The sequence below is a fragment of the Panulirus ornatus genome, chromosome 39 (genome assembly GCF_036320965.1).
Source record: "Panulirus ornatus isolate Po-2019 chromosome 39, ASM3632096v1, whole genome shotgun sequence".
Lineage (NCBI taxonomy): Eukaryota > Metazoa > Arthropoda > Malacostraca > Decapoda > Palinuridae > Panulirus > Panulirus ornatus.
This window is the reverse complement of record NC_092262.1, coordinates 14256829-14284102: the sequence shown is the minus strand read 5'-3', so window position 1 is coordinate 14284102 and position 27274 is coordinate 14256829. Positions and strand designations below refer to the sequence as shown.

The 27274-nt window shown below is 46.9% G+C and overlaps 1 protein-coding gene across 8 annotated transcripts in view; it reads right to left on the bottom strand.

The window, feature by feature from the left end:
• The window catches only part of LOC139761195 (uncharacterized), a 68634-nt gene that overhangs the window by 8714 nt on the left and 32646 nt on the right, over window positions 1-27274 (bottom strand). For all 8 annotated transcript variants that reach the window (XR_011715474.1, XM_071685226.1, XM_071685227.1 and 5 more), the window contains 3 exons: window positions 7931-8083; window positions 7411-7556; window positions 2810-2888 (listed from right to left, as the gene is read on the bottom strand). Coding sequence is in view for 7 of the 8 variants with exons in the window: in XM_071685226.1 (XP_071541327.1) it covers window positions 2810-2888; window positions 7411-7556; window positions 7931-8083 (378 nt within the window). In the remaining variant the exon portion in view is untranslated. The remainder of the gene's footprint in view (window positions 1-2809; window positions 2889-7410; window positions 7557-7930; window positions 8084-27274) is intronic.

Below are 27274 nucleotides of genomic sequence, written 5' to 3'. Positions count from 1 at the left end.
CGACCCCAGTATACCACATCGATCCAATTCACTCTATTCCTTGCCCGCCTTTCACCCTCCTGCATGTTCAGGCCCCGATCACTCAAAATCTTTTTCACTCCATCTTTTCACCTCCAATTTGGTCTCCCACGTCCCCTCGTTCCCTCCACCTCTGACACATATATCCTCTTGGTCAATCTTTCCTCACTCATTCTCTCCATGTGCCCAAACCATTTCAAAACACCCTCTTCTGCTCCCTCAACCACGCTCTTTTTATTTCCACACATCTCTCTTACCCTTACATTACTTACTCGATCAAACCACCTCACACCACACATTGTCCTCAAACATCTCATTTCCAGCACATCCACCCTCCTGCACACAACTCTATCCATAGCCCATGCCTCCCAACCATACAACATTGTTGGAACCACTATTCCTTCAAACATACCCATTTTTGCTTTCCAAGATAATGTTCTCGACTTCCACACATTCTTCAAGGCTTCAAGGATTTTCGCCCCCTCCCCCACCCTATTATTCACTTCCGCTTCCATGGTTCCATCCGCTGCCAGATCCACTCCCAGATATCTAAAACACTTTACTTCCTCCAGTTTTTCTCCATTCAAACTTACCTCCCAATTGACTTGACCCTCAACCCTACTATACCTAATAACCTTGCTCTTATTCACATTTACTCTTAACTTTCTTCTTTCACACACTTTACCAAACTCAGTCACCAGCTTCTGCAGTTTCTCACATGAATCAGCCACCAGCGCTGTATCATCAGCGAACAACAACTGACTCACTTCTCAAGCTCTCTCATCCACAACAGACTTCATACTTGCCCCTCTTTCCAAAACTCTTGCATTCACCTACCTAACAAACCCATCCATAAACAAATTAAACAACCATGGAGACATCACACACCCCTGCCGCAAACCTACATTCACTGAGAACCAATCATTTTCCTCTCATCCTACACGTACACATGCCTTACATCCTCGACAAAAACTTTTCACTGCTTCTAACAACTTGCCTCCCACACCATATATTCTTAATACCTTCCACAGAGCATCTCTATCAACTCTATCATATGCCTTCTCCAGATCCATAAATGCTACATACAAATCCATTTGCTTTTCTAAGTATTTCTCACATACATTCTTCAAAGCAAACACCTGATCTACACATCCTCTACCACTTCTGAAACCACACTGCTCTTCCCCAATCTGATGCTCTGTACATGCCTTCACCCTCTCAATCAATACCCTCCCATATAATTTACCAGGAATACTCAACAAACTTATACCTCTGTAATTTGAGCACTCACTCTTATCCCCTTTGCCTTTGTACAATGGCACTATGCATGCATTCCGCCAATCCTCAGGCACTTCACCATGAGTCATACATACATTAAATAACCTTACCAACCAGTCAACAATACAGTCAACCCCTTTTTTAATAAATTCCACTGCAATACCATCCAAACCTGCTGCCTTGCCGGCTTTCATCTTCCGCAAAGCTTTTACTACCTCTTCTCTGTTTACCAAATCATTTTCCCTAACCCTCTCACTTTGCACACCACCTCAACCAAAACACCCTATTTCTGCCACTCTATCATCAAACACATTCAACAAACCTTCAAAATACTCACTCCATCTCCTTCTCACATCACCACTACTTGTTATCCCCTCCCCATCTGCGCCCTTCACTGAAGTTCCCATTTGCTCCCTTGTCTTACGCAGTTTATTTACCTCCTTCGAGAACATCTTTTTATTCTCCCTAAAATTCAATGATACTCTCTCACCCCAACTCTCATTTGCCCTCTTTTTCACCTCTTGCACCTTTCTCTTGACCTCCTGTCTCTTTCTTTTATACATCTCCCACTCAATTGCATTTTTTCCCTGCAAAAATCGTCCAAATGCCTCTCTCTTCTCTTTCACTAATACTCTTACTTCTTCATCCCACCACTCACTACCCTTTCTAATCAACCCACCTCCCACTCTTCTCATGCCACAAGCATCTTTTGCGCAATCCATCACTGATTCCCTAAATACATCCCATTCCTCCCCCACTCCCCTTACTTCCATTGTTCTCACCTTTTTCCATTCTGTACTCAGTCTCTCCTGGTACTTCCTCACACAAGTCTCCTTCCCAAGCTCACTTACTCTCACCACCCTCTTCACCCCAACATTCACTTTTCTTTTCTGAAAACCCATACAAATCTTCACCTTAGCCTCCACAAGATAATGATCAGACATCCCTCCAGTTGCACCTCTCAGCACATTAACATCCAAAAGTCTCTCTTTCGCGCGCCTGTCAATTAACACGTAATCCAATAATACTCTCTGGCCATCTCTCCTACTTACATACGTATACTTATGTATATCTCGTTTTTTAAACCAGGTATTCCCAATCACCAGTCCTTTTTCAGCACATAAATCTACAAGCTCTTCACCATTTCCATTTACAACACTGAACACCCCATGTATAGCAATATATATATATATATATATATATATATATATATATATATATATATATATATATATATATATATATATATATATATGTATTATCAAGAATGCATGTGAGAAATACTTAGAAAAACAGATGGATCTGTATGTAGCATTTATGGATCTAGAGAAGGCATATGATAGAGTTGATAGAGATGCTCTGACCTACCTGGTCTGGACCACATAGTGTACCGTCTTGTTTGTGACCTGCTGATGATGGTGGTCAACTTGTGTGAAAGTTTGTACTTACATTCTTCTGTTTACAATGAGTGCACAATCCCTAGTCCTCACCTTTAGATAGGTGTGGGTCTCACCTGGTATGAAGTCACAGATAACATAAGCCTGGTCTTCACCATGACAGGCCAGCACCAGCCACTCCCCTGTCTCGTCCATCTGCAGACCCCAGTGTTGGGTTAGCTCTCTCAATATTATATACATTATATACATTATATACATTATTATCAAGACATGCCATCCCCCCTCCCCCCAGCCATACAATGTACAGAACAGCCCTCATCACAGTGTACAGTAGGATGTACTTCTCATGCTTCAGGTAATGGTACATAGTAACACAGGCAGTACTGAAGGTCAGGTCATACATATGGTGGAGTGACCTAGCCACTAATGACCCCACCAACTCAAACCCTCCCATACACGCCAGCCCTACACTCACATACACATACACATCAGCCCTACACTCACATACACATACACGCCAGCCCTTCACTCACATACACATACACACCAGCCGTACACTCACATACACATACACGCCAGCCCTACACTCACATACACAAACACGCCAGCCCTACACTCACATACACATACACGCCAGCCCTACACCCACATACACATACACGTCAGCCCTACACTGACATACACATACACGTCAGCCCTACACTGACATACACATACACGTCAGCCCTACACTCACATACACACACATGCCAGCCCTACACTCACATACACATACACGCCAGCCCTACACTCACATACACATACACGCCAGCCCTACACTCACATACACATACACGCCAGCCCTACACTCACATAAACATACACGCCAGCCCTACACTCACATACACACACGAACAAATTGGTTTTTCTCATACACACACGCATATATATATATATATATATATATATATATATATATATATATATATATATATATATATATATATATATATATATATAGATGCTCTGTGGAAGGTATTAAGAATATATGGTGTGGGAGGCAAGTTGTTACAAGCAGTGAAAAGTTTTTATCGACGATGTAAGGCATGTGTACGTGTAGGAAGAGAGGAAAGTGATTGGTTCTCAGTGAATGTAGGTTTGCGGCAGGGGTGTGTGATGTCTCCATGGTTGTTTAATTTGTTTATGGATGGGGTTGTTAGGGAGGTGAATGCAAGTGTTTTGGAAAGAGGGGCAAGTATGAAGTCTGTTGGGGATGAGAGAGCTTGGGAAGTGAGTCAGTTGTTGTTCGCTGATGATACAGCGCTGGTGGCTGATTCATGGTGAGAAACTGCAGAAGCTGGTGACTGAGTTTGGTAAAGTGTGTGAAAGAAGAAAGTTAAGAGTAAATGTGAATAAGAGCAAGGTTATTAGGTACAGTAGGGTTGAGGGTCAAGTCAATTGGGAGGTGAGTTTGAATGGAGAAAAACTGGAGGAAGTGAAGTGTTTTAGATATCTGGGAGTGGATCTGGCAGCGGATGAACCATGGAAGCGGCAGTGGATCATAGGGTGGGGGAGGGGGCGAAAATTCTGGGAGCCTTGAAGAATGTGTGGAAGTCGAGAACATTATCTCGGAAAGCAAAAATGGGTATGTTTGAAGGAATAGTGGTTCCAACAATGTTGTATGGTTGCGAGGCGTGGGCTATGGATAGAGTTGTGCGCAGGAGGATGGATGTGCTGGAAATGAGATGTTTGAGGACAATGTGTGGTGTGAGGTGGTTCGATCGAGTAAGTAACGTAAGGGTAAGAGAGATGTGTGGAAATAAAAAGAGCGTGGTTGAGAGAGCAGAAGAGGGTGTTTTGAAATGGTTTGGGCACATGGAGAGAATGAGTGAGGAAAGATTGACCAAGAGGATATATGTGTTGGAGGTGGAGGGAACGAGGAGAAGAGGGAGACCAAATTGGAGGTGGAAAGATGGAGTGAAAAAGATTTTGTGTGATCGGGGCCTGAACATGCAGGAGGGTGAAAGGAGGGCAAGGAATAGAGTGAATTGGAGCGATGTGGTATACCGGGGTTGACGTGCTGTCAGTGGATTGAATCAAGGCATGTGAGGCGTCTGGGGTAAACCATGGAAAGCTGTGTAGGTATGTATATTTGTGTGTGTGGACGTATGTATATACATGTGTATGGGGGTGGGTTGGGCCATTTCTTTCGTCTGTTTCCTTGCGCTACCTCGCAAACGCGGGAGACAGCGACAAAGCAAAAAAAAAAAAAAAAAAAAAAATATATATATATATATGTATATTTTTTTTTTTTTTTATACTTTGTCGCTGTCTCCCGCGTTTGCGAGGTAGCGCAAGGAAACAGACGAAAGAAATGCCCCCCCCCCCCCATACACATGTACATACACACGTCCACACACGCAAATATACATACCTACACAGCTTTCCATGGTTCACCCCAGACGCTTCACATGCCTTGCTTCAATCCACTGACAGCACGTCAACCCCTGTATACCACATGACTCCAATTCACTCTATTTCTTGCCCTCCCCTCACCCTCCTGCATGTTCAGGCCCCGATCACACAAAATCCTTTTCACTCCATCTTTCCACCTCCAATTTGGTCTCCCTCTTCTCCTCGTTCCCTCCACCTCCGACACATATATCCTCTTGGTCAATCTCTCCTCACTCATTCTCTCCATGTGCCCAAACCATTTCAAAACACCCTCTTCTGCTCTCTCAACCACGCTCTTTTTATTTCCACACATCTCTCTTACCCTTACGTTACTTACTCGATCAAACCACCTCACACCACACATTGTCCTCAAACATCTCATTTCCAGCACATCCATCCTCCTGCGCACATCTCTATCCATAGCCCACGCCTCGCAACCATACAACATTGTTGGAACCACTATTCCCTCAAACATACCCATTTTTGCTTTCCGAGATAATGTTCTCGACTTCCACACATTTTTCAAGGCTCCCAAAATTTTCGCCCCCTCCCCCACCCTATGATCCACTTCCGCTTCCATGGTTCCATCCGCTGACAGATCCACTCCCAGATATCTAAAACACTTCACTTCCTCCAGTTTTTCTCCATTCAAACTCACCTCCCAATTGACTTGACCCTCACCCCTACTGTACCTAATAACCTTGCTCTTATTCACATTTACTCTCAACTTTCTTCTTCCACACACTTTACCAAACTCAGTCACCAGCTTCTGCAGTTTCTCACATGAATCAGCCACCAGCGCTGTATCATCAGCGAACAACAACTGGGGATAGGGGAGAAAGAATACTTCCCACGTATTCCCTGCGTGTCGTACAAGGCGACTAAAAGGGGAGGGAGTGGGGGGCTGGAAATCCTCCCCTCTCGTTTTTTTTTTAATTTTCCAAAAGAAGGAACAGAGAAGGGGGCCAGGTGAGGATATTCCCTCAAAGGCCCAGTCCTCTGTTCTTAATGCTACCTCGCTAACGCGGGAAATAGCGAATAGTTTGAAAGAAAACAAAGATATATATATATATATATATATATATATATATATATATATATATATATATATATATATATATATATATATATATATATATAAAAGCCCACATAAGCACATATACATACCTATACATATCAAATATACACATATATGCAGACATCACACACACATGTACATATTCATACTTGCTTCCCTGCATACATTCTCGGTGCTACGTCACCACACAGGAAAACAACATCGCCATCCCCTGCTTCAGCGAGGTAGCGCTAGGAAAAGACAACAAAGGCCCCATTCGTTCACACTCAGTCTCTAGCTGTCATGTATAATGCACCGAAACCACAGCTCCCTTTCCACATCCAGGCCCCACACAACTTTCCATGGTTTACCCCAGACGCTTCACATGCCCTGGTTCAATCCATTGACAGCACGTCGACCCCGGTATACCACATCGTTCTAATTCACTCTATTCCTTGCACGTTTTTCACCCTCCTACATGTTCAGGCCCCGATCACTCAAAATCTTTTTCACTCCATCTTTCCACCTCCAATTTGGTCTCCTGCTTCTCCTTGACCACCACCCCCCCCCCCCAACCACCTTCACGGTGTGACTGGCAAATGTCGTCGTCGTATAAAGCAGGAGAACTGCACACCAGCCCCACTAATGATCATGTCTGCTGGGTCAAGTTGGGGAAAAGATGACCAGAAAGCAAGTGGATAACTTTCAGCAATGGAGATATATTTCATCAGTGGCTCAGGGGTAGAGACACTGGAGTAAGCACAGTGGTGCAGGAGAGACCTGGAATGCACTGAAGAACTCAAAGTGGTGCAGGGAGGCTCAACGACCACCACTGGAGTAGTGAAAGTGGTTCAGGGGAGACACAGGAAACCTGAATTATTCAAGGTGGTGCTAGTGAGACCCAGAGACACTGGAACAATCTCATGTAGGGACACTGAAGCAGCCACAGTGGTGCAAGGGGGGGACACTGGAGGAAACACACTGGTGCAGGAAAGGGCCAAGGACACTGAAACAGCCACAGTGGTGCAGGGAAGGAGACCCTGTGTGGTAGAGGGGGAGAGACGGGGATGTGTGGTAGAGGGGGAGGGATGGGTCAATGTGTGACCCTGTGTATGACCTGGTACACAGCACGGACAAACCAGGTCATCTGACCCCATCACAGCCAATGACCCTAGGTCAAGGTAGGGGAGACAAGGGTCATGAAGGAACATAAAGTGGATTACTGACCGCAGCGCACAGATCTGCTCTCTGATTGGTGGCGTCGGACGGGTTCTGCCATCTGGTGTAGTTCAGCTTGGCGCCCGTCGACCACGCCCACTCCTCCTGGCCACGCCCACGCCGCAGACCCAGCCAGCTCCGCCCCAGCATCAACTCTGGCCAGAGTACACAACACAACACCACAGGTCAGCCACTCATGTCATGATGGGGGCAAGAACATGCCTGAACCACTCTATGATCATCATCTCAATAAGGGTGAGTGTGGGTTGACATTGTCTGCATGACTGCGGCGCTCCGTGACCTGACCACATGAACACTTGACCTCGCCCACCAACCTGGTCACGTGTACACTGGTTATGATGTGTTGACACCACGCCCAATATGGACGTCCACAACCATCTAGGAGGCCAACCATCTGCTCAACTACATAATGACTTGTTTGTAGTACACACACACACACACACACCAAGCCATCACTTGCAGTACGTGACCTTACCTGACCCCAGTCGCTGGGGTGTATGTGACTTACTTAATATAGCGAGGGTTTGCTGTGTGGAGTGGAGGTGGAGGAGTGAGGCACTCTGGCTGTGGCAGTAACTGTGACCCTCCTGCCAGGAGGCGTTGTGACCCGCCACGTAGTAACACGACCCCGACCCTTCCACCCACATGAAGGGGCACTGACCTGTGTCAGGGAAACACCATATAAGATACCGTGTGAGGCGGCGCTAACCACCAGCCCTGCTCTTCATGCTCCGTTTTCTGTTACAATATTGTGTTGAGTGGCCAACCATGTGGCGATGACGTGTGAGGGAGGGAAAGAAAATGTTATGTTACACCACACGTTACACCAACCACCTCCAGGCTCAACACTGTCCATACCATACCATGACCCTCCCCCCACCCTGCACGACCGTGACCTCCCCCCCTGCAGGACCGTGACCCTCCCACCCTGCAGGACCGTGACCTCCCCCTCGTCAAGTGTGACCCCCCCCCCCTGCAGGAGGGTGACCCTCCCCCTCGTCAAGTGTGACCCCCCCTGCAGAAGGGTGACCCTCCCCCTCGTCAAGTGTGACCCCCCCTGCAGGACCGTGACCCTCCCCCTCGTCAAGTGTGACCCCCCCTGCAGGAGGGTGACCCTCCCCCTCGTCAAGTGTGACCCCCCCTGCAGGAGGGTGACCCTCCCCCTCGTCAAGTGTGACCCCCCCTGCAGGACCGTGACCCTCCCCCTCGTCAAGTGTGACCCCCCCTGCAGGAGGGTGACCCTCCCCCTCGTCAAGTGTGACCCCCCCCTGCAGGAGGGTGACCCTCCCCCTCGTCAAGTGTGACCCCCCCTGCAGGACCGTGACCCTCCCCCTCGTCAAGTGTGACCCCCCTGCAGGAGGGTGACCCTCCCCCTCGTCAAGTGTGACCCCCCCCTGCAGGAGGGTGACCCTCCCCCTCGTCAAGTGTGACCCCCCCCTGCAGGACCGGTGACCCTCCCCCTCGTCAAGTGTGACCCCCCCCTGCAGGACCGTGACCCTCCCCCTCGTCAAGTGTGACCCCCCCTGCAGGAGGGTGACCCTCCCCCTCGTCAAGTGTGACCCCCCCCTGCAGGACGGTGACCCTCCCCCTCGTCAAGTGTGACCCCCCCCTGCAGGACCGTGACCCTCCCCCTCGTCAAGTGTGACCCCCCCCTGCAGGAGGGTGACCCTCCCCCTCGTCAAGTGTGACCCCCCCCTGCAGGACGGTGACCCTCCCCCTCGTCAAGTGTGACCCCCCCCCTGCAGGACCGTGACCCTCCCCCTCGTCAAGTGTGACCCCCCCCTGCAGGAGGGTGACCCTCCCCCTCGTCAAGTGTGACCCCCCCCTGCAGGACGGGTGACCCTCCCCTCGTCAAGTGTGACCCCCCTGCAGGACCGTGACCCTCCCCCTCGTCAAGTGTGACCCCCCTGCAGGAGGGTGACCCTCCCTCTCGTCAAGTGTGACCCCCCCTGCAGGAGGGTGACCCTCCCCCTCGTCAAGTGTGACCCCCCCTGCAGGACCGTGACCCTCCCCCTCGTCAAGTGTGACCCCCCCTGCAGGAGGGTGACCCTCCCCCTCGTCAAGTGTGACCCCCCCTGCAGGAGGGTGACCCTCCCCCTCGTCAAGTGTGACCCCCCCTGCAGGACCGTGACCCTCCCCCGCGTCAAGTGTGACCCCCCCTGCAGGAGGGTGACCCTCCCCCTCGTCAAGTGTGACCCCCCCTGCAGGAGGGTGACCCTCCCCCTCGTCAAGTGTGACCCCCCCTGCAGGAGGGTGACCCTCCCCCTCGTCAAGTGTGACCCCCCCCTGCAGGACCGTGACCCTCCCCCTCGTCAAGTGTGACCCCCCCCTGCAGGAGGGTGACCCTCCCCCGCTACCACCCTCCCCCCTGCAGGACCGTGACCCTCCCCCTCGTCAAGTGTGACCCTCCCCCCCCTGCAGGACCGTGACCTCCCCCTCGTCAAGTGTGACCCCCCCTGCAGGAGGGTGACCCTCCCCCGCTACCAGTCAACAAGGGGAGTGTCCAGACCATGGATAGAGACGGTCCCGATGAGACGTGATGAAACTGGTGATAAATGAGATGAAACTGGTGATGAATGGGAGATGAAACTGGTGATGAATGAGATGAAACTGGTGATGAATGAGAAATGAAACTGGTGATGAATGAGAGATGAAACTGGTGATAAATGAGATGAAACTGGTGATGAATGAGAAATGAAACTGGTGATGAATGAGAGATGAAACTGGTGATAAATGAGATGAAACTGGTGATAAATGAGAGATGAAACTGGTGATAAATGAGATGAAACGTGATGAATGGGAGATGAAACTGGTGATGAATGAGATGAAACTGGTGATGAATGAGAAATGAAACTGGTGATGAATGAGAGATGAAACTGGTGATAAATGAGAGATGAAACTGGTGATAAATGAGATGAAACTGGTGATGAGAGATGAAACTGGTGATGAGAGATGAAACTGGTGATGAATGGGAGATGAAACTGGTGATAAATGAGATGAAACTGGTGATAAATGAAAGATGAAACTGGTGATGGATGGGAGATGAAACTGGTGATAAATGAGAAATGAAACTGGTGATGAATGGGAGATGAAACTGGTGATGAATGAGAGATGAAACTCGTGATGAATGAGATATGAAACTCGTGATGAATGGGAGATGACAGTGGTGATAAATGAGATGAAACTGGCGATAAATGAGAGATGAAACTGGTGATGAATGAGAGATGAAACTGGTGATGAATGGGAGATGAAACTGGTGATAACTTAGAGATGAAACTGGTGATAAATGAGAGATGAAACTGGTGATAAATGAGATGAAACTGATGAATGAGATGAAACTGGTGATATATGAGATGAAACTGGTGATAAATGAGATGAAACTGGTGATGAATGAGATGAAACTGGTGATGAATGGGAGATGAAACCGGTGATGAATGAGAGATGCAACTGGTGATGAATGAGATGAAACTGGTGATGAATGAGATGAAACTGGTGATAAATGAGAGATGAAACGTGATAAATGCGAGATGAAACTGGTGATAAATGAGAGATGAAACGTGATGAATGAGATGAAACTGGTGATAAATGAGATGAAACTGGTGATGCATGAGATGAAACTGGTTATGAACGGGAGATGAAACTAGTGATAAATGAGAGATGAAACGTGATAAATGAGAGATGAAACTGGTGATGAATGAGAGATGAAACTGGTGATGAATGGGAGATGAAACTAGTGATAAATGAGAGATGAAACTGGTGATAAATGAGATGAAACTGGTGATGAATGGGAGATGAAACTGGTGATAAATGAGATGAAACTGGTGATAAATGAGAGATGAAGTGGTGATAAATGAGAGATGAAAATGGTGATAAAAGAGATGAAACGTGATGAATGAGAGATGAAACTAGTGATAAAGAGATGAAACTGGTAACAAATGAGAGATGAAACTGGTAACAAATGAGAGATGAAACTGGTGATAAATGAGAGATGAAACTGGTGATGAATGAGATGAAACTGGTGATAAATGAGAGATGAAGTTGTGATAAATGAGATGAAACTGGTGATAAATGAGAGATGAAACTGGTGATGAATGAGATGAAACTGGTGATAAATGAGAGATGAAGTGGTGATAAGTGAGAGATGAAACTGGTGATAAATGAGAGATGAAGTGGTGATAAGTGAGAGATGAAACTGGTGATAAATGAGAGATGAAACTGGTGATGAATGAGGGATGAAACTGGTGATAAATGAAAGATGAAAATGGTGATAAATGAGAGATGAATCTGGTGATAAATGAGATGAAACTGGTGATAAACGAGAGATGAAACTGGTGATAAATGAGAGATGAAACTGGTGACAAATGAGAGATGAAATTGGTGATGAGACATGAAACGTGATAAATGAGATGAAACTGGTGACAATTGAGAGATGAAACCGGTGATGAATAAGAGATGAAACTGGTGATAAATGAGAGATGAAACTGGTGATAAATGAGATGAAACTGGTGATAAATGATAGATGAAACTGGTGACAAATGAGAGATGAAACTGGTGATAAATGAGATGAAACTGGTGATGAATGAGAGATGAAACTGGTGATGAATGAGAGATGAAACTGGAGACAAATGAGAGATGAAACTGGTGATAAATGAGATGAAACTGGTGATGAATGAGATGAAACTGGTGATAAATGGGAGATGAAACTGGTGATGAGTGAGAGATGAAACTGGTGATAAATGAGAGATGAAACTGGTGATAGATGAGATGAAACTGGTGATAAATGAGAGGTGAAACTGGTGACAAATGAGATGAAACTGGTGATAAATGAGATGAAACTGGTGATAAATGAGATGAAACTGGTGATAAACGAAAGATGAAACTGGTGATAAACGAGGGATAAAACTGGTGATAAATGAGAGATGAAAATGGTGATAAATGAGAGATGAAACTGGAGATAAGTGAGGGATAAAACGAGATAAATGAGATGAAACTGGTGATGAGATGAAACTGGTGATAAATGAGAGATGAAACTGGTGATAAATGAAGGATGAAAGTGAAGAAAGTATCATTTATGATAATGATGAAATACTACAATAATGATGTCATGGGGGGGGGGGGGGGGGGGACTCGTGTGGCGGTAATGACTGATGATGGCCAGGTTACGTTGATACAAACAAACAAATATTTTGACCCATGTTATCATCTTGACCCATGTTATCACCTTGACCCATGTTATCACCTTGACCCATGTTATCATCATGACCCATGTTATCATCTTGACCCATGTTATCATCTTGACCCATGTTATCATCTTGACCCATGTTATCATCTTGACCCATGTTATCATGACCCATGTTATCATCTTGACCCATGTTATCATGACCCATGTTATCATCTTGACCCATGTTATCATCTTGACCCATGCTATTATCTTGACCCATGTTATCATCTTGACCCATGTTATCATGACCCATGTTATCATCTTGACCCATGTTATCATCTTGACCCATGTTATCATGACCCATGTTATCATCTTGACCCATGTTATCATCATTACCCATGTTATCATCTTGACCCATGTTATCATCTTGACCCATGTTATCATGACCCATGTTATCATCTTGACCCATGTTATCATCATTACCCATGTTATCATCTTGACCCATGTTATCATCTTGACCCATGTTATCATCTTGACCCATGCTATTATCTTGACCCACGTTATCATCATGACCCATGTTATCATCTTGACTCATGTTATCATCATTACCCATGTTATCATCTTGACCCATGTTATCATCTTGACCCATGCTATTATCTTGACCCATGTTATCATCATGACCCATGTTATCATCTTGATCCATGTTATCATCATTACCCATGTTATCATCTTGACCCATGTTATCATCTTGACCCATGCTATTATCTTGACCCATGTTATCACCTTGACCCATGTTATCATCTTGACCCATGTTATCATCATGACCCATGTTATCATCTTGACCCATGTTATCATCTTGACCCATGTTATCAACTTGACCCATGTTATCATCATGACCCATGTTATCATCATGACCCATTATCATCTATCTTGACCCATGTTATCATCTTGACCCGTTATCATCATGACCCATGTTATCATCTTGACCCATGTTATCATCTAGACCCATGTTATCATCATGACCCATGTTATCATCTATCTTGACCCATGTTATCATCTTGACCCATGTTATCATCTTGACCCATGTTATCATCTTGACCCATGTTATCATCATGACTCATGTTATCATCTTGACCCATGATATCATCTTGACGGATGTTATCATGACCCATGTTATCATCATGACCCATGTTATCATCTTGACCCATGTTATCATCATGACCCATGTTATCATCTTGACCCATGTTATCATCATGACCCATGTTATCATGACCCATGTTATCATCTTGACCCATGTTATCATCTATCTTGACCCATGTTATCATCATGACCCATGTTATCATCTTGACCCATGTTATCATCTTGACCCATGTTATCATCATGACCCATGTTATCATCTTGACCCATGTTATCATCTATCTTGACCCATAGATAATGAGGGAATGAGAGGAGGGGAGGGGAGGGGGTGGAATGTGTAATACATACATCATAATCACCTTATAACGTAGTAGGTCAAGGTGTATATGATTATTGCACCTTTAAGATTAAAGGGAATGACACAACGACCAGCCCACGACCCACAACCCAACACAACGACCAGCCCACGACCCACAACCCAACACAACGACCAGCACACGACCCACAACCCAACACAACGACCAGCACACGACCCACAACCCAACACAACGACCAGCACACGACCCACAACCCAACACAACGACCAGCACACGACCCACAACCCAACACAACGACCAGCACACGACCCACAACCCAACACAACGACCAGCACACGACCCACAACCCAACACAACGACCAGCACACGACCCACAACCCAACACAACGACCAGCACACGACCCACAACCCAACACAACGACCAGCACACGACCCACAACCCAACACAACGACCAGCACACGACCCATCGCTCTATACTGACCTCTATGCAAACTTGTATACATACAGTATACTGGGGTCTATGTGGACGTAAACTTACATACAGTATACTGGGGTCTATGTGGACGTAAACTTACATACAGTATACTGGGGTCTATGTGGACGTAAACTTACATACAGTATACTGGGGTCTATGTGGACGTAAACTTACATACAGTATACTGGGGTCTATGTGGACGTAAACTTACATACAGTATACTGGGGTCTATGTGGACGTAAACTTACATACAGTATACTGGGGTCTATGTGGACGTAAACTTACATACAGTATACTGGGGTCTATGTGGACGTAAACTTACATACAGTATACTGGGGTCTATGTGGACGTAAACTTACATACAGTATATTGGGGTCTATGTGGACGTAAACTTACATACAGTATACTGGGGTCTATGTGGACGTAAACTTACATACAGTATACTGGGGTCTATGTGGACGTAAACTTACATACAGTATACTGGGGTCTATGTGGACGTAAACTTACATACAGTATACTGGGGTCTATGTGGACGTAAACTTACATACAGTATACTGGGGTCTATGTGGACGTAAACTTACATACAGTATACTGGGGTCTATGTGGACGTAAACTTACATACAGTATACTGGGGTCTATGTGGACGTAAACTTACATACAGTATACTGGGGTCTATGTGGACGTAAACTTACATACAGTATACTGGGGTCTATGTGGACGTAAGTGTATGTAAACTCACATACTATGGTCTGAACATAATGATGAACTACGTTAAGTCTCTGGGTAAAGTTTCTCTCATGGATCGTCCAAATTGGACCTCAATGTATTGACGGTACGGATGGAGGGAGGGAGGGAGGGAGGGAGCAGTGGAGGGAAGTGTGGAGAGGAAGGTGGACAGAGAGGACCGTGTCACAGGCTTGCAGGTCCCGAGTCAGTCAGCCAGGTAGCGTGAGAGCGAGGGGACCAGACAGAGGACTGGCGGTGTAGCTACACGAGAGAGAGAGAGAGAGAGAGAGAGAGAGAGAGAGAGAGAGAGAGAGAGAGAGAGAGAGAGAGAGAGAGAGAGCGGTCAAGTAGATGGGAGAGGAGCAGCTATATAGCCAGCCGGTGGCCTTCTCGGGAGATGGGTTGGGGAGACCTGATGGGTTGTGACTGCACAGTAGGTTGGGGAGATGAGACGAGGGTAGGAAGCTGGTGGGGAGAGAGAGAGGGTGGGTGGGGAGGGGAGAGCATGCACTCTAACAAAGAGAGAGATAATGTGGGAAGCATGGCTCTCCCCAGCATGGCTCTCCCCAGCATGGCTCTCCCCAACATGGCTCTCCCCAGCATGGCTCTCCCCAGCATGGCTCTCCCCAGCATGGCTCTCCCCAACATGGCTCTCCCCAGCATGGCTCTCCCCAACATGGCTCTCCCCAGCATGGCTCTCCCCAACATGGCTCTCCCCAGCATGGCTCTCCCCAACATGGCTCTCCCCAACATGGCTCTCCCCAGCATGGCTCTCCCCAACATGGCTCTCCCCAGCATGGCTCTCCCCAGCATGGCTCTCCCCAACATGGCTCTCCCCAGCATGGCTCTCCCCAACATGGCTCTCCCCAGCATGGCTCTCCCCAACATGGCTCTCCCCAGCATGGCTCTCCCCAGCATGGCTCTCCCCAACATGGCTCTCCCCAACATGGCTCTCCCCAACATGGCTCTCCCCAGCATGGCTCTCCCCAACATGGCTCTCCCCAGCATGGCTCTCCCCAACATGGCTCTCCCCAACATGGCTCTCCCCAACATGGCTCTCCCCAGCATGGCTCTCCCCAACATGGCTCTCCCCAACATGGCTCTCCCCAACATGGCTCTCCCCAACATGGCTCTCCCCAGCATGGCTCTCCCCAACATGGCTCTCCCCAACATGGCTCTCCCCAGCATGGCTCTCCCCAACATGGCTCTCCCCAGCATGGCTCTCCCCAACATGGCTCTCCCCAGCATGGCTCTCCCCAGCATGGCTCTCCCCAACATGGCTCTCCCCAGCATGGCTCTCCCCAACATGGCTCTCCCCAACATGGCTCTCCCCAGCATGGCTCTCCCCAACATGGCTCTCCCCAACATGGCTCTCCCCAACATGGCTCTCCCCAGCATGGCTCTCCCCAGCATGGCTCTCCCCAACATGGCTCTCCTCAGCATGGCTCTCCCCAACATGGCTCTCCCCAACATGGCTCTCCCCAACATGGCTCTCCCCACAACACCAACAACTGGAAGATAACACCTGGCCACTCATGGCCACCCACCCGTCTGCCCAAGATATGGCCCACCCTGGCCACTCATGGCCACCCACCCGTCTGCCCAAGATATGGCCCACCCTGGCCACTCATGGCCACCCACCCGTCTGCCCAAGATATGGCCCACCCTGGCCACTCATGGCCACCCACCCGTCTGCCCAAGATATGGCCCACCCTGGCCACTCATGGCCACCCACCCGTCTGCCCAAGATATGGCCCACCCTGGCCACTCATGGCCACCCACCCGTCTGCCCAAGATATGGCCAACCCTGGCCACTCATGGCCACCCACCCGTCTGCCCAAGATATGGCCAACCCTGGCCACTCATGGCCCACATGTCCGTCGGTGGGAGAAAATATGCTAAGAAAATGGGAAAAACAAAAATACAAAGAAAATGGGAAAATAATGAGACTTGAAGAATGGTGTTAATGTGGGTATTGTGCAGTGGGCGAGACAACAGCCTGGGGGTCATTACTGCAGTGGACTATGACCTGCCCCAGTGGGTGTGACAGTAGAGTGTACACCTGGACTTCCCCAGTGGGTGTGACAGTAGAGTGTACACCTGGACTTCTCCAGTGGGTGTGACAGTAGAGTGTACACCTGGACTTCTCCAGTGGGTGTAACAGTAGAGTGTACACCTGGACTTCTCCAGTGGGTGTGACAGTAGAGTGTACACCTGGACTTCTCCAGTGGGTGTGACAATAGAGTGTACACCTGGACTTCTCCAGTGGGTGTAACAGTAGAGTGTACACCTGGACTTCTCCAGTGGGTGTAACAGTAGAGTGTACACCTGGACTTCTCCAGTGGGTGTAACAGTAGAGTGTACACCTGGACTTCTCCAGTGGGTGTGACAGTAGAGTGTACACCTGGACTTCTCCAGTGGGTGTAACAGTAGAGTGTACACCTGGACTTCCCCAGTGGGTATAACAGTAGAGTGTACACCTGGACTTCCCCAGTGGGTGTAACAGTAGAGTGTACACCTGGACTTCTCCAGTGGGTGTGACAGTAGAGTGTACACCTGGACTTCTCCAGTGGGTGTAACAGTAGAGTGTACACCTGGACTTCTCCAGTGGGTGTAACAGTAGAGTGTACACCTGGACTTCTCCAGTGGGTGTGACAGTAGAGTGTACACCTGGACTTCTCCAGTGGGTGTGACAGTAGAGTGTACACCTGGACTTCTCCAGTGGGTGTAACAGTAGAGTGTACACCTGGACTTCTCCAGTGGGTGTAACAGTAGAGTGTACACCTGGACTTCTCCAGTGGGTGTGACAGTAGAGTGTACACCTGGACTTCCCCAGTGGGTGTGACAGTAGAGTGTACACCTGGACTTCCCCAGTGGGTGTGACAGTAGAGTGTCCACCCGGACTTCTCCAGTGGGTGTGACAGTAGAGTGTACACCTGGACTTCCCCAGTGGGTGTGACAGTAGAGTGTACACCTGGACTTCTCCAGTGGGTGTGACAGTAGAGTGTACACCTGGACTTCTCCAGTGGGTGTGACAGTAGAGTGTACACCTGGACTTCTCCAGTGGGTGTGACAGTAGAGTGTACACCTGGACTTCTCCAGTGGGTGTGACAGTAGTGTACACCTGGACTTCCCAGTGGGTGTGACAGTAGAGTGTACACCTGGACTTCTCCAGTGGGTGTGACAGAGTGTACACCTGGACTTCCCCAGTGGGTGTGACAGTAGAGTGTACACCTGGACTTCTCCAGTGGGTGTGACAGTAGAGTGTACATCTGGACTTCACCAGTGGGTGTGACAGTAGAGTGTATACCTGGACTTCCCCAGTGGGTGTGACAGTAGAGTGTACACCTGGACTTCTCCAGTGGGTGTGACAGTAGAGTGTACACCTGGACTTCACCAGTGGGTGTGACAGTAGAGTGTACACCTGGACTTCCCCAGTGGGTGTGAGAGTAGAGTGTACACCTGGACTTCTCCAGTGGGTGTGACAGTAGAGTGTACACCTGGACTTCTCCAGTGGGTGTGAGAGTAGAGTGTACACCTGGACTTCACCAGTGGGTGTGACAGTAGAGTGTACACCTGGACTTCCCCAGTGGTTGTGACAGTAGAGTGTACACCTGGACTTCTCCAGTGGGTGTGACAGTAGAGTGTACACCTGGACTTCTCCAGTGGGTTTGACAGTAGAGTGTACACCTGGACTTCCCCAGTGGGTGTGACAGTAGAGTGTACACCTGGACTTCCCCAGCGGGTGTAACAGTAGAGTGTACACCTGGACTTCTCCAGTGGGTGTGACAGTAGAGTGTACACCTGAGTTCACCAGTGGGTGTGACAGTAGAGTGTACACCTGGACTTCCCAGTGGGTGTGACAGTAGAGTGTAAACCTGGACTTCTCCAGTGGGTGTGACAGTAATCTCTATCACCAGTGGTGTCTGGCCACAGTCTGCAGTGTTGCCAGACACCACAACATTTCAACATGAACGCCAGCCAGTGTAGCCAACACTGGTGGCAGAAGTCAATACATAGTTTGTTGTTGTATTTACACCACCACATACTTCACCTCACCTACTAACCTAACCAGTTCATCTTTTATACTGTAATGTATCATTTTGCATGGCTTACCCCAGAGACTGTACCCCCCCCAACACCTCTGTCTACATGATCAACCTGTGTGTGTACACACATACTCACACACACCGTCGTGTTCAAGAGTCGTACCGTCCTGTTCAAGAGTCGTACCGTCGTGTTCAAGAGTCGTACCGTCGTGTTCAAGGGTCGTACCGTCGTGTTCAAGGGTCGTACCGTCGTGTTCAAGGGTCGTACCGTCGTGTTCAAGGGTACGTACCGTCGTGTTCAAGGGTCGTACCGTCGTGTTCAAGGGTACGTACCGTCGTGTTCAAGGGTACGTACCGTCGTGTTCAAGGGTCGTACCGTCGTGTTCAAGGGTACGTACCGTCGTGTTCAAGGGTACGTACCGTCGTGTTCAAGGGTACGTACCGTCGTGTTCAAGGGTCGTACCGTCGTGTTCAAGGGTCGTACCGTCGTGTTCAAGGGTACGTACCGTCGTGTTCAAGGGTACGTACCGTCGTGTTCAAGGGTACGTACCGTCGTGTTCAAGGGTCGTACCGTCGTGTTCAAGGGTCGTACCGTCGTGTTCAAGGGTCGTACCGTCGTGTTCAAGGGTACGTACCGTCGTGTTCAAGGGTACGTACCGTCGTGTTCAAGGGTCGTACCGTCGTGTTCAAGGGTACGTACCGTCGTGTTCAAGGGTACGTACCGTCGTGTTCAAGGGTACGTACCGTCGTGTTCAAGGGTCGTACCGTCGTGTTCAAGGGTACGTACCGTCGTGTTCAAGGGTACGTACCGTCGTGTTCAAGGGTACGTACCATCGTGTTCAAGGGTCGTACCGTCGTGTTCAAGGGTACGTACCGTCGTGTTCAAGGGTACGTACCGTCGTGTTCAAGGGTCGTACCGTCGTGTTCAAGGGTCGTACCGTCGTGTTCAAGGGTACGTACCGTCGTGTTCAAGGGTACGTACCGTCGTGTTCAAGGGTCGTACCGTCGTGTTCAAGGGTACGTACCGTCGTGTTCAAGGGTACGTACCGTCGTGTTCAAGGGTCGTACCGTCGTGTTCAAGGGTACGTACCGTCGTGTTCAAGGGTCGTACCGTCGTGTTCAAGGGTACGTACCGTCGTGTTCAAGGGTACGTACCGTCGTGTTCAAGGGTACGTACCGTCGTGTTCAAGGGTACGTACCGTCGTGTTCAAGGGTCGTACCGTCGTGTTCAAGGGTACGTACCGTCGTGTTCAAGGGTACGTACCGTCGTGTTCAAGTAAGTCTCTCATGCATACAGCCATCATGACCATCCACACTGCATGACCTCGGACTGCTGACCTGGGCCACAACAACAATGTAAACAAACCAAATCCCAGATGCCTCAGTACGACGACTTAACTTATTAAACTCCTTCCCGAGATCCACATGGTTCATATATATATATATATATATATATATATATATATATATATATATATATATATATATATATATATATTTATACTTTATCGCTGTCTCCCGCGTTTGCGAGGTAGCGCAAGGAAACAGACGAAAGAAATGGCCCAACCCCCCCCCCCCCCATACACATGTATATACATACGTCCACTCACGCAAATATACATACCTACACAGCTTTCCATGGTTTACCCCAGACGCTTCACATGCCTTGATTCAATCCACTGACAGCACGTCAACCCCGGTATACCACATCGCTCCAATTCACTCTATTCCTTGCCCTCCTTTCACCCTCCTGCATGTTCAGGCCCCGATCGCACAAAATCTTTTTCACTCCATCTTTCCACCTCCAATTTGGTCTCCCTCTTCTCCTCGTTCCCTCCACCTCCAACACATATATCCTCTTGGTCAATCTTTCCTCACTCATTCTCTCCATGTGCCCAAACCATTTCAAAACACCCTCTTCTGCTCTCTCAACCACGCTCTTTTTATTTCCACACATCTCTCTTACCCTTACGTTACTTACTCGATCAAACCACCTCACACCACACATTGTCCTCAAACATCTCATTTCCAGCACATCCATCCTCCTGCGCACAACTCTATCCATAGCCCACGCCTCGCAACCATACAACATTGTTGGAACCACTATTCCTTTAAACATACCCATTTTTGCTTTCCGAGATAATGTTCTCGACTTCCACAAATTCTTCAAGGCTCCCAGGATTTTCGCCCCCTCCCCCACCCTATGATCCACTTCCGCTTCCATGGTTCCATCCGCTGCCAGATCCACTCCCAGATATCTAAAACACTTCACTTCCTCCAGTTTTTCTCCATTCAAACTTACCTCCTGGGGTAGTGTGGACATCCCCTGGGGGGGGCAGCAGCAGGAGGAGGGTTGTACTACCTCTCTCCACCCAGGGGTTGACCCCCCCCCCCCACACCAGCAGCAGCCACACTTAAAGATGACATATCCAGCTGGCCTCCCTCCCCCTCCCCCCCTCCCTGCACCAGTGTTTATTACCAGCGTGGTGTGTGGGGGGGGTCAACCCCTGGGCAGGGGTGGAGAGAGGTAGTACAAGACAACCCTCCCCTTCTGCCCCCCCAGGGGATGTCCACACTACCCCAGGGGTGGTGGCTACTGTACTATACCCCTGGGGGAGTGAGGGAAGTCCAGTTTACAGTGAGACTGGTGTTGCCTCTTCCCCCAGGTGGGAGGTAACTCTACTTCTACCCTGGGGTCAATATCTACCTCATTCTCCACCCACCCACCCCAGGCAGGCAGGCAGGCAGGCTCCTCCATTACCCCAGGGCAAGGTTTACACACACACACACACACAGGGGGGGGAACACGTCACGACGGCTTTATGAAGCGTAACAAAAACACGAGATAATGACCATCCATCCAGACCAGGGAGGCAGGGTGGCGCGCGCTGAACTGGCAACACTGATGGTGGCCACATGTGGGTCATGATGGTGGCCACATGTGGGTCATGATGGTGGCCACATGTGGGTCATGATGGTGGCCACATGTGGGTCATGATGGTGGCCACATGTGGGTCATGATGGTGGCCACATGTGGGTCATGATGGTGGCCACATGTGGGTCATGATGGTGGCCATATGTGGGTCATGATGGTGGCCACATGTGGGTCATGATGGTGGCCACATGTGGGTCATGATGGTGGCCACATGTGGGTCATGATGGTGGCCACATGTGGGTCATGATGGTGGCCACATGTGGGTCATGATGGTGGCCACATGTGGGTCATGATGGTGGCCATATGTGGGTCATGATGGTGGCCACATGTGGGTCATGATGGTGGCCACATGTGGGTCATGATGGTGGCCACATGTGGGTCATGATGGTGGCCACATGTGGGTCATGATGGTGGCCACATGTGGGTCATGATGGTGGCCACATGTGGGTCATGATGGTGGCCATATGTGGGTCATGATGGTGGCCACATGTGGGTCATGATGGTGGCCACATGTGGGTCATGATGGTGGCCACATGTGGGTCATGATGGTGGCCACATGTGGGTCATGATGGTGGCCACATGTGGGTCATGATGGTGGCCACATGTGGGTCATGATGGTGGCCACATGTGGGTCATGATGGTGGCCACATGTGGGTCATGATGGTGGCCATATGTGGGTCATGATGGTGGCCACATGTGGGTCATGCAGTCCAGACAACATGTCAGCCATTTTAGGGAATGTCATTCAATCCAGGGAAAATACAGTCCATTTCTGGAAAATATAATTCACTCCAGGAAAATATGGATTTCTGGAAGTACAATCCATCAAGCCAAGGATAATGTAATCTGGAAATGTAATCTAGTCCAGGAACATTACATGCATTATAATTCATCCAAGGATAATGTAATCTGGAAATGTAATCTAGTCCAGGAACATTACATGCATTATAATTCATCCAAGGATAATGTAATCTGGAAATGTAATCTAGTCCAGGAACATTACATACATTATAATTCATCCAAGGATAATGTAATCTGGAAATGTAATCTAGTCCAGGAACATTACATGCATTATAATTCATCCAAGGATAATGTAATCTGGAAATGTAATCTAGTTCAGGAACATTACATGCATTATAATTCATCCAAGGATAATGTAATCTGGAAATGTAATCTAGTTCAGGAACATTACATGCATTATAATTCATCCAAGGATAATGTAATCTGGAAATGTAATCTAGTCCAGGAACATTACATGCATTATAATTCATCCAAGGATAATGTAATCTGGAATTGTAATCTAGTCCAGGAACATTACATGCATTATAATTCATCCAAGGATAATGTAATCTGGAAATGTAATCTAGTCCAGGAACATTACATGCATTATAATTCATCAAGGATAATGTAATCTGGAAATGTAATCTAGTCAGGAACATTACATGCATTATAATTCATCCAAGGATAATGTAATCTGGAAATGTAATCTAGTCCAGGAACATTACATGCATTATAATTCATCCAAGGATAATGTAATCTGGAAATGTAATCTAGTCCAGGAACATTACATGCATTATAATTCATCCAAGGATAATGTAATCTGGAAATGTAATCTAGTCCAGGAACATACATGCATTATAATTCATCCAAGGATAATGTAATCTGGAAATGTAATCTAGTCAGGAACATTACATACATTATATTCATCAAGGAAATGTAATCTGGAAATGTAATCTAGTCCAGGAACATTACATGCATTATAATTCATCCAAGGATAATGTAATCTGGAAATGTATCTAGTTCAGGAACATTACATGCATTATAATTCATCCAAGGATAATGTAATCTGGAAATGTAATCTAGTCCAGGAACATTACATGCATTATAATTCATCCAAGGATAATGTAATCTGGAAATGTAATCTAGTCCAGGAACATTACATGCATTATAATTCATCCAAGGATAATGTAATCTGGAAATGTAATCTAGTCCAGGAACATTACATGCATTATAATTCATCCAAGGATAATGTAATCTGGAAATGTAATCTAGTCCAGGAACATTACATGCATTATAATTCATCCAAGGATAATGTAATCTGGAAATGTAATCTAGTCCAGGAACATTACATGCATTATAATTCATCCAAGGATAATGTAATCTGGAAATGTAATCTAGTCCAGGAACATTACATGCATTATAATTCATCCAAGGATAATGTAATCTGGAAATGTAATCTAGTCCAGGAACATTACATGCATTATAATTCATCCAAGGATAATGTAATCTGGAAATGTAATCTAGTCCAGGAACATTACATGCATTATAATTCATCCAAGGATAATGTAATCTGGAAATGTAATCTAGTCCAGGAACATTACATGCATTATAATTCATCCAAGGATAATGTAATCTGGAAATGTAATCTAGTCCAGGAACATTACATGCATTTCACAGAGAAAAATGATCATTGGGTCAATGAAAGTCAATGGGAAGTCATTAATGACATGAAATATCGACTCCAATGTAATTTGCCAGTGATCATAGACACAGATGTACCTGTGTACAACCCTTGGTCACAAAGTGTGTACAACCCTTGGTTACAACGTGTGTACAACCCTTGGTCACAACGTGTGTACAACCCTTGGTCACAACGTGTGTACAACCCTCGGTCACAAAGTGTGTACAACCCTTGGTCACAACGTGTGTACAACCCTTGGTCACAACGTGTGTACAACCCTTGGTCACAACGTGTGTACAACCCTTGGTCACAAAGTGTGTACAACCCTTGGTCACAACGTGTGTACAACCCTTGGTCACAACGTGTGTACAACCCTTGGTCACAACGTGTGTACAACCCTTGGTCACAAAGTGTGTACAACCCTTGGTCACAACGTGTGTACAACCCTTGGTCACAACGTGTGTACAACCCTTGGTCACAACGTGTGTACAACCCTTGGGTCAGTGTGCGTGTATGTGTGACCCGGACGTGTCTGGGTAGTGTAGTGTAAGATGAGCCTTAATGTCTGATGACATCTCATCTACATGGACTGTAAGTTATAATAACACTTGTGGCCTTAAGTGGTTGTTATTATCGTGTCTATATTGTCATTGTTGTGGTTGTTGTTGTGTCTATATTGTCACTGTTGTGGTTGTTGTTGTTATTGTGTCTATACTGTCATTGTTGTGGTTGTTGTTGTGTCTATATTGTCACTGTTGTGGTTGTTGTTGTGTCTATATTGTCATTGTTGTGGTTGTTGTTGTTATTGTGTCTATATTGTCATTGTTGTGGTTGTTGTTGTGTCTATATTGTCACTGTTGTGGTTGTTGTTGTGTCTATATTGTCATTGTTGTGGTTGTTATTGTGTCTATATTGTCATTGTTGTGGTTGTTGTTATTATTGTGTCTATATTGTCATTGTTGTGGTTGTTGTTGTGTCTATATTGTCATTGTTGTGGTTGTTATTATCGTGTCTATATTGTCATTGTTGTGGTTGTTGTTGTGTCTATATTGTCATTGTTGTGGTTGTTGTTGTGTCTATATTGTCATTGTTGTTGTTATTATCGTGTCTATATTGTCATTGTTGTGGTTGTTGTTGTGTCTATATTGTCATTGTTGTGGTTGTTGTTGTGTCTATATTGTCATTGTTGTGGTTGTTGTTGTTATTGTGTCTATATTGTCATTGTTGTGGTTGTTGTTGTGTCTATATTGTCATTGTTGTTGTTATTATCGTGTCTATATTGTCATTGTTGTGGTTGTTGTTGTGTCTATATTGTCATTGTTGTTGTTATTATCGTGTCTATATTGTCATTGTTGTGGTTGTTGTTGTGTCTATATTGTCACTGTTGTGGTTGTTGTTGTGTCTATATTGTCATTGTTGTGGTTGTTGTTGTTATTGTGTCTATATTGTCATTGTTGTGGTTGTTGTTGTGTCTATATTGTCACTGTTGTGGTTGTTGTTGTGTCTATATTGTCATTGTTGTGGTTGTTATTGTGTCTATATTGTCATTGTTGTGGTTGTTGTTATTATTGTGTCTATATTGTCATTGTTGTGGTTGTTGTTGTGTCTATATTGTCATTGTTGTGGTTGTTATTATCGTGTCTATATTGTCATTGTTGTGGTTGTTGTTGTGTCTATATTGTCATTGTTGTGGTTGTTGTTGTGTCTATATTGTCATTGTTGTTGTTATTATCGTGTCTATATTGTCATTGTTGTGGTTGTTGTTGTGTCTATATTGTCATTGTTGTGGTTGTTGTTGTGTCTATATTGTCATTGTTGTGGTTGTTGTTGTTATTGTGTCTATATTGTCATTGTTGTGGTTGTTGTTGTGTCTATATTGTCATTGTTGTTGTTATTATCGTGTCTATATTGTCATTGTTGTGGTTGTTGTTGTGTCTATATTGTCATTGTTGTGGTTGTTGTTGTGTCTATATTGTCATTGTTGTGGTTGTTGTTGTTATTGTTGTTATCAGGTGTGAGGCACCGCTGCCAGACGTACCATCAGGTGTGAGGCACCGCTGCCAGACGTACCATCAGGTGTGAGGCACCGCTGCCAGACGTACCATCAGGTGTGAGGCACCGCTGCCAGACGTACCATCAGGTGTGAGGCACCGCTGCCAGACGTACCATCAGGTGTGAGGCACCGCTGCCAGACGTACCATCAGGTGTGAGGCACCGCTGCCAGACGTACCATCAGGCATGGTTTGAATAATGACAAAGATAGCGTGAGGAGGAACAGTAAGGTCGACTACCAGTGTCCTAACTACGGTAAACTGGTCTTATGGACATACGACGCTCTGGCTAGTGTACCACACACACAAGCGACCTGTAAAGCCACTTACAAGAGGTCACTATAACTTACCATTTACAAGTTGACATATTTACAAGACATGTAAAAGAAGGTGTTTACTTTATACTGAAAACCAATACAAAATGATCATGCAGGGAAAGACGATACATTGGTCTTAACACCAGGTACATGTACGTGGTGCATGACGGTACGTACATGGTACATGTACGTGGTGCATGACGGTACGAACATGGTACATGT